At 41.9% G+C, this 18,684-nt stretch overlaps 1 protein-coding gene across 4 annotated transcripts in view; it reads right to left on the reverse strand.

Moving 5' to 3' along the window:
- Nucleotides 1-18,684, reverse strand: part of lnx1 (ligand of numb-protein X 1) — a 156,469-nt gene that overhangs the window by 13,896 nt on the left and 123,889 nt on the right. For all 4 annotated transcript variants that reach the window (XM_033028535.1, XM_033028514.1, XM_033028520.1 and 1 more), the window contains exons 7-9: nucleotides 16,001-16,132; nucleotides 9,415-9,592; nucleotides 7,228-7,459 (exon numbers count right to left, since the gene is read on the reverse strand). In XM_033028535.1, the coding sequence (XP_032884426.1) occupies nucleotides 7,228-7,459; nucleotides 9,415-9,592; nucleotides 16,001-16,132 (542 nt within the window). The remainder of the gene's footprint in view (nucleotides 1-7,227; nucleotides 7,460-9,414; nucleotides 9,593-16,000; nucleotides 16,133-18,684) is intronic.

Raw genomic sequence — 18,684 nt, forward strand, 5'->3', positions numbered from 1 at the left:
ATATGTTTAACATAATTATTAGACTTACAATAGACAATAGATGCAGGAGTAGGCCATTTGGCCCTTCGAGCCAGCACCGCCATTCAATGTGATCATGGCTGATCATCCCCAATCAGTACCCCGTTCCTGCCTTCTCCCCTGACTCCTCTATTTTTAAGCCCTATCTAGCTCTCTCTTGAAAGCATCCAGAGAACCTGCCTCCACCGCCCTCTGAGGCAGAGAATTCCACAGACTCATCACTCTGCGAGAAAAAGTGTTTCCTCGTCTCCGTCTTACATGTAAATATCAAGAACTATTTCTATTTGGTAGAGAACTATAATTTTAGTGTTTTATCCATATTGTTACACAGTCAGGCTATTACCCCCCCCCCCCCCCCCCCCCGCCAATCACATCCCAAACAATAGTGCATATCTAAAATTCTGTGTGCGAAAGTGTTCTCTGAAAAGTAAAATTCAGAACTGAGTGGCAGGGATGTGGGATGAAGACTGTTTCCACACCTCAACATTTTTTTCCCTTAAATAGAATCCCAAATTTCATGGAATTTGATGGCATTTCCTAAAAATTCCAAAGACTTCTGTGACCCCTGGTTCTGGACTCCCCCAACACTGGGACCATTTTTCCTGCATCTAGCCTGTCCAATCCCGTAAGAATTTTATATGTTTCTAAAAGATCACCTCTCATCCTTCAAAATTCCAGTGAATATAAGCCCAGTCGATCCATTCTTTCATCATATGTCAGTCTTGCCATCCCGGGAATTAACCTGGTGAACCTACGCTGCACTCCCTCAATAGCAATAATGTCCTTACTCAAATTAGGAGACCAAAACTGCACTCCAGGTGTGGAGTGCAAAACTCCAGGTGTGGTCTCACCAGAGCGCTGTACAACTGCACTGTACAACTGCACTAATCTCCCTGCTCCTATACTTAAATCCTCTCGCTATGAAGGCCAATATGCCATTAACTTTCTTCACTGCCTGCTGTACCTACATGTTTACTTTCACTGACTGATGTACAAGGACAAAATGTGTAAGAAAGAACTGCAGATGCTGGTAAAATCGAAGATACACACAAAATGCTGGAGTAACTCAGCAGGTGAGGCAGCATCTATGGAGAGAAGGAATGGGCGACGTTTCGGGTCGAGACCCTTTTTCGGACGTCTGAACAAGGGTCTCGACCCAAAACGTCGCCCATTCCTTCTCTCCATAGATGCTACCTCACCCGCTGAGTTACTCCAGCATTTTGTGTCTACCTTCGATGTACAAGGACACCTAGGTCTAGTTGCACCTCCCCTTTTCCTAATCTGACACCATTCAGATAATCTGCCTTCTTGATCTTGCCACTAAAGTGGATAGCCTCACATTTATCCACATTATACTGCATCTGCCATGCATCTGACCACGCACCCAACCTGTGCAAATCACCCCACAGCGTCATAGCATCCTTCTCACAGCTCACACTGCCACCCAGTTTTGTGTCATCCGCAAACTTGGAGAAGTTACATTTAATGCCTTCATCTAAATCGTTAATATATATTTTAAATAACTTGGGTCCCAGCCCTGAGTCTTGTGGCACCCCACTAGTCACTACCTGCCATTCAGAAATGGACTCGTTAATTCCTATTCTTTGCTTCCTATCTGCCAACCAGTTCTCTATCTATGTCAATACCCTACCCCCAATACCATGTGCTCTAATTTTGCACATTAACCTCTTGTGTGGGACCTTGTCAAAGGTCAATGGATATTGGATGGATCATAGTTACAAAGTGCCTCTTTGGAAATATACCCTCTATCCGTGGGTTTTTCATACCTACTTTTCATTCAACATGAATGGAGTTAAAGACTCATACAGCATGGAAACAGACCCTTCAGACCAACTTGTCCATGCCGACTAAGATGCCCCATCTATGAATGTCCCACTTACACACAGTTGGTTTGTATCCCTCTAAACCTTTTCTATCCATGTACATGTCCAATTATCTCTTAACTGTCATTATAGTACCTGCTTCAACTACCTCCTCTGACAGCTCATTCCATATAATTCATCTCATTTGAATCTGAATCTGAATATACCCACCATTCTGTGAAAAAAAGTCACCCCTCAGGTTCTGCTTAAATCTTTCACCTCTCAACTCAAACTTATGTCCACTGGTTCTTGATTCTCCTATTCTGTATAAAAGACTATCTATTACCCTCACAATCTTATACACCTCTATAAGATCTATACAAGTGTCTCCAGCGCTCCATGCAATAAAGTCCGAGCAAACCTCTCCCTATAGCCCAGGCGGAAAAACTATCTTTGCACTTAGATGTTGAACTTGGTTGTCAACAGAAGCAATATTTAACTGGATTGAAAGTGCATTAAATATGCACAATAATGGACAGTTTATCCTCTCACCTGTCTCACAGATGGAACTGCTAACCTCCATACAACTACAAAATGGAGAAACATTGACCAAACACTCAATGCAAGTTATTTGTGTGAAAATAATTATTTTACTGTGTAACAAATTAATATAACCGATGCAAAATGTATATTTAGTTTATGACATCATTACCAATAGGTAGTAACAGCTATTATAGAAATTCCAGCTATTGTGTTGCATTCAAAAGCAATATTTTTTGATTAGGGTGCTAATTATGCACATAAAATGACCATGTAACTTTATCTCAGTAATATAATGAGATAAAAGTGTTGTATCAGAGGCACTCTCGATCAGGCTGACTGCCAGACGTTTGTTTCCCTGTATGTCTGACAGCATCCGTTAAGCAAAAAAATGGATATGACCTTTCACCAAAACTGGCTGCTTCTGAAACAAACCAGAAAGGTTTTGCATCTGAAATAGATAATATTGATGAATGGTGAACAAATTGCAAAGTTAACCTTGTTTACCCCTTCCGCAGAAGTTGCCCACCGAGTATTTTCAGCATTCTCTTTAATTTTGGAAAATCAGTAATTTCCATGCCTTATCTCTCAGTTCCACCTTTATTTTTTTTCTCTCCTCCGTTTTCATTCACCTCATAGTTGCATCAGCTTCAAATAACAAGCCTTCATCGCTTCCTGACAGCGGGCACCAGTCTCACTTTGTCTTTCAGTCTCTTGTGGTCTCACCCTTTTACAAACCTTCCTCATGTTCCATTCAACTCTTTGCAACTGAAAAATTATTGATTTTTAACTTATTTTCAAAATTTCAAAATATTCTTAGCTCTTTGCTACAGTCCATATACACTCAGGCTGATGTGACCAAATTCTGCTCTAACTCCATCGAGTGGGCTGAATCTCAAACAACGATGCAATGGAGTACAGGGTGTCAATACAACAACCTCTCCCCTGGGAAAGCAAAGGAGAGGGTTATTGATTTCAGAAAGTGGACTAGAGTACTCTCTCAGTCTATCAATGGTGCTCACTTGGAGATGATCAAGAGCTTTGAGTTGAAAGTTATCAATAACAAACTTTTATTGATGGTCTGTAAATGGTTGCATCATGGCCTGGTATAGCTATTGCAATTTGCAGGAGCACAAGAGGCTGAAGAGAAAGGTGGACTCAACCTGTCCAGCACAGTCCTCCCCTCCATCACAGCCTCACAAAGACGGCATCTATCAACACGGATCCCACTGTCTATGCTCTTTACTCACTGCTACTACCATTGGGCAGGAGTTACTGAAGCCTGAGGTCGCACACCACCAGGTTCAGGGACATTTGCTTTCTTACGATTATTAGGTTCTTGAACCAACCTGCACAAAAAACCTTGTTAACAAATTACTGTGGTCCACCTCTTGCACTATTATAGATTTGTTTTATTTTCTAATTATGTTTTTGCACTGATGTCATGCCTTTTTTGCAGTCTTTCTTAGAAATGTTGTGTGATTTATTATAACTTGTTTTTGTGCACATGTATTCAGGAGAGCAAAAGTGTAGATCCCCAGTATTCATGTAGTCCTCAGGCCACATAAAACAAAGTTGGCACTGCTGAATCCCATCACATGTGCCTGTGATGCTGCTGAAAGCAAGATTTTAATTGAACCTGTACCTCACCATGTTTGTGTATATAACGATAAACTGGAATTGACTTGATGTGTATTGAAGCCCCAAAATATTAATGTATTTCTAGATGTCTTAAATAATAGTAAAACATCACATATTCTATTTTGCTAACTGCATAATGGTAGGTAGCATCCTGAGGAAATGGTTATATTGTGATATTAGTAGATTGAGAAAACAAATACATTTTCAGTATGTAAAAATGTGACGTCCTCCCCCTTGGACTGGGGCCATGTTATTCAGCAATCGTGTAAGGAAACACTCTTGTACACAAGAGAGCGAGAGAAATTTTGAACTCCCTTCCACAAAGGCGATTGATGTTGGGTCAACTGCTGATTTGAAACCTGAAACTGATAGAGATTGTTGTTAACCTAATGTATAAAGGATATGGGGGAGAGGCGGATATGGGGAGATAGGATGCAGATCAGTCATGATCGCATTTACATGGCCTCGAGGGTTAAGTAACCTACTCCTGTTGTTTTGCTCCAACAATGGCAGTGTCCGCATTGTTCACAGCCAGAATGAGCTGTGTAATGTGTAGACTATCACAATAAAAGCAGAGTATTCATTTATCCAACGTCTTTAAAGTAAGAAGGGTTTCGGCCCGAAACGTCGCCTATTTCCTTCGCTCCATAGATGCTGCTGGACCCGCTGAGTTTCCCCAGCAATTTTGTGTACCTGCAGTTCCCTTTTGAACACTGAAGTCTTTAAAGTAATGTTTTTCATATTAAAATAGGGCACTTACTCCTGTAAAGACAGATTGCCTGCAGTTGGCTGGGATTCAGCAGTGCCAACTTTGTTTTATGTGGCCTGAGGACATGAATACTGGGGATCTACACTTTTGCTCTCCTGAATACATACTGCGCAGGATGATTACACAAAGGACTAATTCCTTTGATGAAAAGGTCACTGTTTTTTCTCTAGGTTCTCATTCCTTTTAAATGACATAAAACTGCAATTTAGTGCAGCTAGAAAGTGTCCACAGCACCTATTACAGTTGCACAACAGTTAGCAATATTTATTTTGTTGGAGGGGTGACGCAGTGAAGCAGCAGTTAGTTCCGCTGCCTCAGCCCAATTACCCGACTTCGATCCTGACCTCAGATGATGTCTCCGAGTACTTGGCATCAAAGATCCTATAGTGGAGCATATATAATCTCTGTGACCCTGGTGCTCTGGTTTCTTCTAACATGTTGACAATGCGCTGGTAGATTGAGTGGCTACTATGAATTATTCCTATTGTAGGTAAATAGCAGAAGAATCAAAGAGGAGTTGATTGGGATGTCAGAAAGAATGTATTGCAGCGGCCCGGCCCAGACAGAGGAGAGGGAAATAGGACTGATTGGCTATCTTCAGTCCATCATGGTGACTGAGAGCCAGCATGAACAAGATGTACTGAATGTCCTCTTTCTGTGCCACAATAATTAATATATGGACTTTGCAAAATAGCTTATAAACCCAGTAAATGCTAATAATTCCAACAGACATAAGATTTATTCTGAAACATTTACCACGAAATGCAATTTGACCCCGCAGTAAAATTCAAAAATAATTCCTGGATTGACTTTAATATCCTCAAATTTGTTTTCTAACACTTTTCAATTTCCATGCCTCAATTTTCATGTTTAATATTAGTGTGCAAACGAAAATATACCTTCCATAGAACAGACTGTGGGAAAAAACAAACAGCAATATATTGCAGGTTCTGGAAATCGGAGAGAAAATAGTCAGTCTGGAAATACACAACTAGTGGAAATACACAACGAGTATTTGTGGACAAAGAAATCGATTTAAGATTTCAGACCAATTACCAGTAAGACGTCATTGATCTGGACAATTTCCTCTTCACAGGTGCTGCCTGACATGCTGATTATTTCCAGCATTTTAATTTTATTTTAACCTAACAGCAGCATGTATTCCCGATCAAGTGGAAGAAACTGCTTGGTATGCATAAAATAAGAATTTGAAAGTCATTTAACACTACAAACAACTAATGCTATCTCCAAAACTAATGCTATATACAAAAAATAAAGAAGAATTCCATAAATGCTACACAAAAATAAAGTGCAGAGACCTTGGAAGTTTAATGTACCAGATGGCATTAAAAGGGCTCCGCGGAGGGGAGGTAAAAGCCATTTTCTTCATGGGCTCTCCATCACAGACAGGGGTCAATTGAGTAGTTGCTACATATTTTACAACGTATCATTTTCTAACCAAAAAAACAAACAAATTCAGGCCTATGATAGTTATTTTTGGCATTTTCAATATGAACCAGATTCCACTATGGTCACCTCTTCTTAAGCATTAACATTGGAACAGGCCATTGACATACACCAAATTTGGTATTCTATCCTTTTGCCTGGATAATTAAGGTGCATATCTCCATTAAATTAACAATAGACCTATGTAAGAAAAGTAATTTTTAATTGGGTGAGAATTGTACACGCTGCATGATATGGATTCATATTCTTCCATTCCTGCAGTCCTAATATACTTTGGAATCAGAGTAGACAATAGACAATAGGTGCAGGAGCAGGCCATTCGGCCCTTCGAGCCAGCACCGCCATTCAATGTGATCATGGCAGATCATCCCCCAATCAGTACCCCGTTCCTGCCTTCTCCCCATATCCCCTGACTCCGCTATAAGATACCTATCTAGCTCTCTCTTGAAAGTATCCAGAGAAACGGCTTCCACCGCCCTCTGAGGTAGAGAATTCCACAGACTCACAACTCTCTGTGTGAAAAAGTGTTTCTTCATCTCCGTTCTAAATGGCTTACCCCTTATTCTTAAACTGGTTATGTATGCAGTAATAATGCACCCTCAACAATTCCTATTTTCATTGTATAAAGGAACTCAATCTGTACTAAGCACAGATTGCTACTATTACTATATTAGGGATAAAATATAACTATTATATTTAAGAGGGAGTTAGATGTGGCCCTTATGGCTAGAGGGAGAGAAGGCAGGTACGGGATACTGAGTTGGATGATCAGCCATGATCATATTGAATGGTGGTGCAGGCTCGAAGGGCCGAATGGCCTACTCCTGCACCTATTTTCTATGTTTCTATAACATACTACAAAAAGCAAGTCCTATTCACTGTAAATCAAGGTCTTTAGATTTGGCCTGGTATTGCAAGATTGTAACTAATGGGGATTAATTGAACAAGACAGTGTGAATATCTACTCACCGGGGCAATACTAGCCACATATTCCATGACGGTGACCAGTCCTCTTCAGGTAAGTTGTTTTCATTATAGTTGTGGAGTGCAAAGCCATCAGCATTGTCTTTTTCTGCTACCCTTAGCTCCAAAGCTTTGAAAATAACAGAAGAGGAGGCAGCACTCTGCTTTATAATGGACACGGCTTCACTTTGTGTTATACTGGTAAGTTCAGTGCCATTTACATTCAATAGAATGTCACCTAAGGGCAAAGACAGTTCAAAATGCAGATCATAATTTGACAGAGACAAGCATATGACCCAGTTTAATTATACATATTAATCTAAAAACTATTTTCATTCAAAGTATATCTGCTTAATGACATATGGTTAAGAATTATACATTTACACAGTACAAGTGGAAATTATACTTGAATATGACCTCAATATGAAATTAACAGTTTTATTCATGCACTGTATTTTTTTCATTTACTTGATTTATGGGATGTCGGTAACGGAACAAGCCGTTCATTTGCTCCTGAACTTGTGATTAAAAAAGTGGTTACCAGCTGTCTGGGTTGACTCACTGTCTGCATCTAATGTTGCTTTCTTCAGACAATAATAAATATTACGCAGATACATTCCATAATGAATGAAACATCCGTAATTCATTTGCAAGCATCAGAAAAGATCAAATAAGTGGACAGAGTTTGAGGTGTAATATTGTTGGATGTTAATCCAAAAACAGAAAAGGATAACTTCAGCCAATCCAGAGACTGATACTTGGAATTATATCAATTACAGGGCAGCTTGATAAAACATCCAATATGACTTAAAAGCTGAGCCCAATAAGACAGAGACCGGGCACGGAATTGGAATTAGGGCGGAACCTGCCTTTCTTCGATCTTTGGTCCATCTGACAAATTTTGGATATTTTTGATATTATGCCGGAAGTTTCCTTTGGGGATAGACTAGAATCTTAGTGAGCTTGGTTAATCAGAGTCTCAATCTCCCATCCTCCAGGCAGAGTTTGAGCACTGTTTAACACTAACACTAGGTAGTGTTAAAGTGAAAGAGGTGTATGTGAGTGAGCAGAGTCACTTCCATTGACACAAATATTTGCAGATTTTTTTATGCTATGGTCTCCAAAATATGCTAATTTTTATACACTGTATTGAAAAGAGATGAACATGATTATACATTTAAAGGAAAACAATATTTTGTTTAACCAATAACCAGAGACATGTAGACACAAAATACTGGAGTAACTGAGCGGGACAGGCAGCATCTCTGGAGAGAAGCAATAGGTGATGTTTCGGGTCGAGACCCTTCGTCAGACTGATGTCAGGGGAGTGGGTGGTACAGAAATAAAGCGTAGTTGGAGACTGTAAGACTGATGGGAGAACTGGGAAGGGAGAGGGGATGGTGAGAGAGGGAAAGCAAGGGCTGTTTGAAGTTAGAGAAGTCAATGTTCATACCGCTGGGTTGTAAACAACCCAAGCAAAATATGAGGTGCTGTTCCTCCAATTTGTGCTGGGCCTCACTCTGACAATGGAGGAGGCCCAGGACAGAAAGGTCAGATTTGGAATGGGAGGGGGAGTTAAAGTGCTGAGCAACCGGGAGATCAGGTAGGTTAAGGCGGACTGAGCGGAGGTGTTCAGCGAAATGATCGCCGAGCCTGCGCTTGGTCTCGCCGATGTACAGACGTTGACACCTGGAACAGCAGATACAGTGGATGAAGTTGGAGGAGGTGCAAGTGAACCTCTGCCTCACCTGAAAAGACTGTTGTGGCCCTTCGATGGAGTCGAGGGGGGAGGTATAGGGACAGGTGTTGCATCTCCTGTGGTTGCAGGGGAAAGTACCTGGGGAGGGGGTGGTTTTGGTGGGAAGGGACGAGTTGACCAGTGAGTTGCGGAGGGACGGTCTCTGCAGAAAGCAGAAAGGGTTAGAGACGGGAAAATGTGGCCAGTAGTGGGATCCCGTTGGAGGTGACGAAAATGTTGGAGGATTATATGCGACGGCTGATGGGGTGGAAGAAGAGGACAAGGGGGACTCTGTCCTTGTTATGAATGGGGGGAGGGGGAGCAAGAACGGAGTTGCGGGATATCGAGAAGACAAGAGACATGTAAAACAAATGCTAAAGGAACACACAATTGAATGTACTCTAAGTGGTATTAAAAATATTATTGCATGTGCAATTTGCAAAAAATTCTGTTACCATTTTTTATTCTTCCATCATTCCCCAAGCATCCATTGGGATGAACGTTTGTAACGTAGATTGGGAGATCCCAGTTTTTGCTTTGTAGGCCACCTGATATTGTCATTCCCAAATGCTCATGCACTTCTTTGTTAACATTGATGATCTTTTCGTGGCACGTGAAGGCATGAAGGAAACTCTAGAGAAGACACAAATAATTTGTTAGGTACAATAGCAAAATGTTTTCCTTCCATCACCTTCCATCACAGTGAGGAACGTGGGGAATCAGTTGTGGTGGATGTTTATGTTAACTTTTATGTAGTTGTGTATCTTGTTGCTTTTTTTTAGTATGGCTGTATGGTAATTTGAATTTCACTGTTCCTTAATTGGTATATGTGACAATAAACTGACCTTGAAACCTTGAACATCATCTACTGTATACGTTGTTCAAGATGTGGACTCTGATACATCGGCGAGACCAAACGCAGACTGGGCGATTATTTCGAGGAATCCGAGGGGTAACTTTTCCACACAAAGGGTGATGGGCGTATGGAACAAGCTGCCAGAGGAGGTAGTTGAGGCTGGGACTATCCCATCATTTAAGAAACAGTTAGACAAGTACACGGATAGGGCAGGTTTGGAGGGATATGGACCAAGCGCAGGCAAGCGGGACTAGTGTAGCTGCGACATTGTTGGCGGTGTGGGTGAGTTGGGCCTGTCTCCACACTGTATCACTCCATAACTATAACACCTTCGCTCAGCCCGCCTGAACCAACCTGATCTCCCCGTTGCTGGGCACTTTAATTCTCCTTCCCATTCCTTCACAGACGTTTCTGCCCTCAGTCTCCTCCATTGTCAGAGTGAGGGTAAATGCAAATTGGAGGAACAGCATCTCATATTTTGCTTGGGCAGCTTACAGCCCAGTGGTATGAATATTGATTTATTTCACCAGGTAACCCAGGCATTCACTCTCTCTTTATCCCTCCCCCTCCCAAGTCGCACTAGCTTCTCATTTTCACCCTACAAACAACTGTTTCCTTTATCATCATTACTTTTTTGCATCTTTCATTCATTGTTCTTTATCTCTCCACGTCACCATCTATATCTCTCGTTTTCCTTATCCCTAACCAGTATGAGGAAGGGTCTCAAGCCGAAACGTCACCCATTCCTTCTCTCCAAAGATGCTGCCTGTCCTGCTGAGTTACTCCAGCTTTTTGTGTCTATCTTCAGTATTAGATGGCTAATGAGTGAAGACTCAGTTATATACAGCACCAAGATACTGAAGTCAGGATTCCTCACATTTAGACAGTGGTCTGTGCTGGAAGCAGCAGATGCTTCAATTAGATTTGACAGTTTTGGATCAGTATGAACAAAAACATTCCACCACTCACTACTGGTTACTGTCTAGTAATCACAATAGGACATGAGCTTATATTAAGGTCAAACATGTAAGAATGATGACTTTTAAATATCTATCTTTTGGTCTAGAGATCTTTGGGAAAATCATCAACTTGGAGGAGTTTTTCAGTACTTTTAGAATGTAAAGAAGATCTTGGAACTTATTAAATGGGTGCGGAGGCAGAGCATAGAAAACTAAGCGGATGTACACTTAACTGCATATTCCCCTTAGAAATGGTCTCAACAAGCAACAGAAAATCTATCACTAAAAATAATACGGATTATCCAGACTGCCAATTACATCACAAATGGAACCAGAGCAGAACTGTAAATAAAAGTACACTTACATGTAGAAACATGATATTGTGTTATAGATTTACTGCATAAACGTTCAACTTGTTTTATATATCCATTATACAAAGATATGCACAGATGACCTTGAGAGATTGCTATGATTTCTTATAGCTTAGGCTGATTTATGTTAGAAAATTATATTACAATTATTTCATAATCTCCAGCAATTGCCACTGTGCGCATTTGAGAATTATGGATGATCAGCCATGATCACAGTGAATGGCGGTGCTGGCTCGAAGGGCCGAATGGCCTAATCCTGCACCTATTGTCTATTGATATAGATCATTTTTGAGGTTTCCTACATTAAGCTCTTAATTTTACAACTAGCCAATCTAAGATGGACAACAGTGCGTTATGCCAGGTGAAGGGGGTGCTTGTATTCCCAGAAAATAGTTTGTATTGCGATTTTCCACAATGAGAAGCCACATTATCTGTGTTTGCATCAAGAAATTAGAGTTAAAAAATAAACGGTGTTTATTTTAAAATAATATAAATAGTGTGGAAATAGGCCCTTCGGCCACCGAGTCTGCCCCGACTAGTGATCACCCGACCACAAGTTCTATCCTACACACTAGGCACAATTTACAGAACCTAAATTAACCTACAAACTTGCACATCTTTGGAATGTGGGTGGAATCCGCGGCACGCACAGAAAACCCACGCGGCCACAGGGTGAACGTAAAAAACTCCGTACAGACAGCACCTGCCGTCAGGATTGAACCCGGGTCTCTGGTGCGGTTAGGCAGCAACTCTACTGCTGCGCCACTGTGCAGGCCCATGTTCTTCTGCTCTGGTTCCATATGTGGTGTAATTAGTGGTCTGGATAACCCATATTATTTTGTTTCGATTGTGACAGTACCCTCTCCCTTGGATGTCACTCTGACCCCAATCACTGGCTGACTGACCAGGAGAGGCCAATTCCCTACATTATTGATAACAGCTGATTAGCTGATATTGGTTCAATTAGCTCATACTGGTTAGCTACTGGAGCCTTGTCAGCCTACTCGCTTTGAAACCCAGGCATTCTAGCCAGAGAGGTGAAGGGGAAGACTGAACCACAGGGACAAATCTGAGATGACCAGTGCCACTGTGTGGTCAAGACTGGGTTTCTGGGAAGAATCCCATGACACCCAACTGAGGCTGAACTAAGAGGCCAGGTCAAGTCTGCAATGCCAGAACCTCTTCCTGCCCACTGACAATGAGGAACTGCACATGCACAGGCACAAAGACTGGTCATCAGGATAATCCAGACACCGCCAGAGTTGCCTATTCGCGGCCAAAGCAGAGCCATTAGGAAGAAGCCCAAGAACGCCAGCACCTTCTCTCAAGGCAAGGCTGAGCTGCAGGGAAAAGCCTGAGATTGCTACAACTCTTCCTTCGAAGACCAGGACTAAGCTGCTGGGACAGGCCCGCGATCACCAGCATCATAGCACATGCGTTCTGATGGTGAAGGACAGCGCTTCCCTGCAGTCCTGGACTTTCTTAGCACTGTAAATAAAATATATCACACGAGTTCACTCTACTGCGAGTGTCGCTGTGGTCACTGCCGAACCTGGTGTCGTGAGTACTCCTTCACCACTTTGTCTATCTGTGTCATCACATTTGGACAACTTTGTACTCATACGCATGGACTCCATTGTATAACACACTCCAGGGCACAAACATAATTTTGATATTTGCTGGGTATGACATAATTATCTTGAGCAAAAATCAGCCCTCTCTACAGAAACAAAGGTTACTGAATGATAAACTTCTAATTTCATTAGACAAACCAAAATAACTTTTTCAAGTATTGCTATAACTAAATTATTTGTTCATTTTGCAATTAGACCGATGCATTTGTGTTTGATTGAGGCAAGACAGTTTAGTGACACGAGGCTGAGGGGAAAACTTGACGTCATCTTTTGCATGGACATTTTGGGCCGAAGGGCCTGTTCCTGTGTTGTAGTGTTCTATGTTCGATGAACCCCTTCACATTAAAAATTGGGTGACAATTTGTGCTAAGTTCATTATATCCCACAAGAAAATACAGTTATTTCAGAAATGAAATAACAGTCCCTGCAAATATTATGCAAACACTTAACAGGCTATTAATTATATATCTCTGAATTTAAATATTTTCTGAAAGTAGTTAAAATTGTGACCTGCTCAAAGAATAATCAAAAGGGCCCAAGTAATACTAGGATTTTTAAAACCTGAGTGGAAATCCTATTGCATTCAATTGTTCAGCAAAATAAGTTGGAGCAGACTCGACCAAATTTCTTGGTGGTCACATCAAATTATCGAGAACTCTGGATCAAGTTATATCAGCAAGATCGCAGGACTGGCAGATGCAGAAACTACGATCTTAATTCCTTAACAACTTATCTTTTAATCTTGGGAGTTGGGGAAAGATTGGTTGATTGCCAGAAGATCAGCACTTCCTCGGCACTGAAATGGCAGCTGAGATAACGTGGTTAAGGCCATGAAGCCACCTTCTGATTCAGCAACGGAGATAGTAGGACGATTATACTGATCTGCAAGTTCCTGAGCTAACATTTAATGCTCAATTAAACGAATCTCCATAAAACCGACAAAATTCAGACTGAAAATGTTTCACAAAGACTGTCAGTATTTCAGGAAACCTTTCCAAGATCTACCACTGCAATAGAGTTATGAAAAAGCAGAAACTTTTTAATCTCAAGAATCTAAATGAGTGGAAATGTGAAAGAACAAAAAAAAATGTATAAACAAGTAATTGAAAGCTGAATAAGTGCTGATAAAATCCAGGCACAAAGCAGACATTGTTTATCTTCAGATACATCGGAGTACACTGAGTGACTCTCCATTGCCATTTTTACATCACTCGCTAAGCCATTCTTCCGGCAACTCTAACCTCCAAGTAATTTGCTATGATAGACATCAGCTTTAACTGACCTTCTTGTTCACAATGAGATAAATATTTGGAAATATTTAGTCTAACAACCACTTCATTACAGAAAAATTGCACATAGCCATCATTTTGGTGTCCCAGTCCTAAAATTCTGTTTACAAAATATGTACTGTACACTGTGGGACATCAGTTAAAGAAATGGCATTATTCTTAGACCTTTTTTCCAACTAAAATTAAATGTTCTTCCATATATGCTTTGCAAGATTCAACTCTTTTTTGCATGGAGTCCCCTCAAGCTGTAAAGCAAAGATTATTTATCTGTGCCATGTTTCTCTAGTCATCAATGTAAATGGAAGAATGTCTCTTTTACATGAGTGTGTACCTCTCCAGCGCTGGTACAGTTAACAAAGGTGTTGCCAACAACTCCATCAACTTGGGTTCGATCCTAACCTTCAATGCCATCAGTGTGGACTTTACATGTTCTAACTGTGACCGCATAGATTTCCTCCGGGCACTCAACCGTGAATTGGTGGATTAATTGGCCACCACGAATTGTCCTTAGTGTGTAGTAAGTAGTAGAACTTGGGAAAGGTTGATGGGAATGTCAGAAAATAGAGAATAGAGTGTCAGGAAAAATAGGAAGTGGGATTACTAAAGGGCCTGTCCCACTTTCACGACTTAATTCAAATCCTCTGCCGAGTTTAAAGGACCTGAAAAAAAAAAATCAAGATCATGGTAATCTACGAACTTCTACGACCTTCCACGACTATGTTCACGAACTCCTGTGCGTATGTCTACGAATTCCCACAACTATTTCGATGCCCTCCTTACGAGTAGTAAGGAGTTGCAATTTCTTTCATCCCGACTATTTTTTTACTCGTGGACATTTTTTATCGGGCTGTAAAAAACGTCCCGACTTACCTGATGCCACGAGTACCTACGGCTAGCATAACGAGCCGCTACGATATATCTACAAACTCCTATGGACTCATTACGAACATTCTGCGAGTTTGAATCAAGGGGAAAACTCGGGAGAATTTGTGAATAACTCGTGAAAGTGGGACAGGCCCTTTAGTCAGCGAGTTCGGTATTCTGACTGCGCATGCTCAGGTCAAAGGTCACCATGCGTAAACAGCCCTGGAAAGCAGTGGAGCAATGAAGCAGTGGACCTTCATTTCTTCCATTTTTTTCAGCTTTGATTCTTCTAGGTAAGAAAATACTGCTTTCAAAATATGAAATTGTTGTATTTATTGTTCCTTTGTTAAAAGCTAAGATTATTTTGTTGTTTTTATTGCTTTATGCTTTGGTGAGTGAGCGAGATCATGCTCGTCTGTGGTCGGTGTCGGGCCTGGGTCTGTTGAGTTGCTGCTGGGCCATCCCATCCCCGTCCCCTCCGGGTGTCTCGTCCCTGTCCTGGGTCGGCCGGAGGTGTCGGGCAGGGCTTGTAGCCGGCGCGGGGAGGGGGCTGAGGCTGCTGCAATGCTTTGTGTGAATGGCTGGTGCTCGGCTTTCGCCGGTGCCGAGGAGGTTGGTTGCTGGCGGTCCCTGGCCCGTCAGGGAGTGGGGTTGGGCTGGAGTTGCTGCTTCGTCTCCGCGCTTGCTGTGGGCCTGGGGCCACTGGTGGCGTCAGTTCAGAGCTGTCGGTTGGCCCGGCGGGAGTTGAGCTGGGGTTGGCACTTCTTCTCCGCGCTGGCTGTGACCGACAATACCGAGCTCGCTTATTGACTCTATGTGCAGACTTGTCTCATCCCATGTCGCATGGAAATATGGAAATGTCTCTCCGCACTCAGACAAATAATACTTGGTGTCCCAATTAAACAAGAATATGTAATCTTTTAACAACCGCTATGTCTCCATCTTTATGAGAATAATAAAACATTACTAACTAACCACAAATAAATTTAAAGGGGGCATTTAACTTTGAAAAAACATGTAAATTTAATACATCCTTTGCACTTATTTTGAATCCATTGCTATCCATACCTTGTTGTGCAGATTTCTTTCAGCAGGACTAGCTGGGTTGTTGTTGTTGTTCCACCTGCTCTCTTGCAAAATATCAGGGGTTCGTGACCTTGTCTTTCTTGATACAATAAAATGCACTCGATCGTCACTTATCTAACGATAGACAACACGTCAAACAATCAGGGAAACATTTGTATTTAAAACACACACATTGCACACCAGAATTCTGTAAAGAAACAGCCAGGATTATTCCAACATGGGAATTGCAGATGTATATGAAAATATCAGTTCAACATTGTTTACAATTATTTTATTATTATGATATATATTTAGGTTCATTTAGCACTGTCATCACACATATTGAAGTCTGCCCTAATACTAGAATCGTTATGGCAAAATATGAAATCTGAAATCATTTAGCAGAGCCAAAATTGATATGTTAATTTCAAAATAAGAGTGAGAAAATTATGACCATGAATGGCAATAAATTAGCGGCAGTGGAGCAGCTACAATATATCTGCACAGAAACCACCAACAGTACAACACATGGAACTAAAAAGGAAATTAAGAAAGCAAAGAGTGGTCATGAAATATTGCAGCAGACTGCATTGAGGTAAATCCAAAGATTCTTTAAGGAGTATATTATGGATGAGAAAATAATCAGGGAATGAGTAGGACCCATGCAGAACAATGCAGTCAATCTGTACATGGAACTAGAAAGTATAGGTGAGATCCTAAATGAATATATTTCATTGGCATTCACAAATGAAATGGATTTTGTATTCTAGTCTATTCTAGTGCAGGACTGCCTTAATAAGGAAGATAAACTTACTGGCCTTAAAGGTGAATACATTCCCAATGCTGGATGAGATACACCCCAGGTTGTTATGAGAGGCAATGGAAGATGTTGCAGGTGCTCTGGCTGAGATTTTCTAAATGCTTAGAGGCCACAGGTGAGGTGCCAGACGACTGGAGGATTATATGTTTGTTATAATACTCAGGAAGAGCAGCAGTGGAAAAGCCGTGCAATTATAAACCTGCGAGCCCAACGTCAATAGCAACGAGGTTATTGGAAAATATTCAGAGGGACAGAAGGAATGATGGATTGGAAAGGCCAGGAGTAAACAGACTTTGGCAGATGGACTGTTTCTATGTCATGTTACTCTGCAACTTTATAAACCACCTTTTGTAGAATTCATCTGGATAAATAATTTCTGAAGTTTAAATAAAAACATTGTCCATCAGCATGAATGATGCTTTGTGGCACATCGAGTAATGATATGGACCCGCAGAGACATGTATTGCTCCCTAAAGGTGGCAAGACCGATGGATGAGGTAGTGAAAAAGGCATTTGGCATGGTTGCCTTCAAAGGCCAAGGTCCATGGGATATCGTGTAGCAGCTGTACAAAGATTGGTTAGATCAGACTAGAGTATTGAGTACAGTTCTTGTCATCACAGTAATAGGGAGGATATGATTGCAGCAGAGAGGGTGCAGAAGAGATTCACCAGGATATGGCCTGTGAATATAAAAAGGATACATTGTACTGGAGTAACTCAGCAGGACAGGGCAAGCAGCAGCAGCATCCCTGGAGACCATGGGTAAGTGACATTTTGGGCCTAGACCCTTCTTCAATCTGATCGTGGTGGTGGGGGGAGGGAGAGGGGGGGGGGGAGAGGGGGGAGGGAAGCTGGAAAAGGGGAGAGGCAGGTAATAGGTAAACACAGGTGAGGGGGGGAGGTTTTGATTGGCAGCTGGTTGGAACAAAGGACATAGATAAGAAAGGTAGGTGTGAGACGGGTTTGGAGAGTCACAGATTGTAACGGCAGAGGGAGGAAATTCGCAGCGGTGGGGGAATGGGGAATGAGTGGAGGGGAGACATAGGTGGGAGTCCAGGTGTCTGAGAGATACCTAAAATTGGAGAATTCATTGTTCATATCGTTGGGTTGTTGGCTACCAGGCAAAAGAGCGGAGGTACTGTTCCTGAGTTTGCGTGTGACCCTGGACAAGATGTCAGTATGGTAATGGGAGTTGATATGGTTAGCAACCAGGAGATCCAGTAGGCCTTGGTGGACCGAGCGCAAGTGTTCAGCAAAACGGTCACCAAGTCTATGTTTGGACTCGCTGATGTAGAGAAGACCGTATCAGGAATATCAGATGCAGTAGATGAGATTACAGGAGGTGCACATGAAACTCACCTGGAAGGACTGCTGGAGTCCCTGGATGGAGGTGAGAGTGGAGGTATAGGGACAGATGTTACATCTGCTGCAGTTGCAGGGGAAGGTACCTGGGGAGGGGGTGGTTTAGGTGAGAAGGGACGAGTGAATCGAGGAGTTGCAGAGGGAATGGTCTCTGTGGGTGGAAAGGGGTGGAGATGGGAAGATGTGGTGGGATCATGTTGGAGTTGAAGGAAATGTTGGAGTATGATGTGTTGGATGCGGAAGCTGGTGGGGTGAAAGGTGTGGACCAGGGGAACTCTGTCCTTGTTCCATCTGGGGGGAGAGGGAGCAAAGGCAGAACTATGGGACACACAGGACCCAGATTGACAGAAGGGGGGAACCCAGATTTTTTTTTTTTTTAAAGGACATTCTGAATATCCTAGAATGGAAAGTCTCATCCTCGGAGCAGTTGCTGCAGAGACGGAGGAATTAAGAGTTGCAAATAGTATCTTTGCAAGAGGTAGGGTGGGAGGAAGTGTAGTCCTGT

The sequence above is a fragment of the Amblyraja radiata genome, chromosome 1 (assembly GCF_010909765.2).
Source record: "Amblyraja radiata isolate CabotCenter1 chromosome 1, sAmbRad1.1.pri, whole genome shotgun sequence".
Lineage (NCBI taxonomy): Eukaryota > Metazoa > Chordata > Chondrichthyes > Rajiformes > Rajidae > Amblyraja > Amblyraja radiata.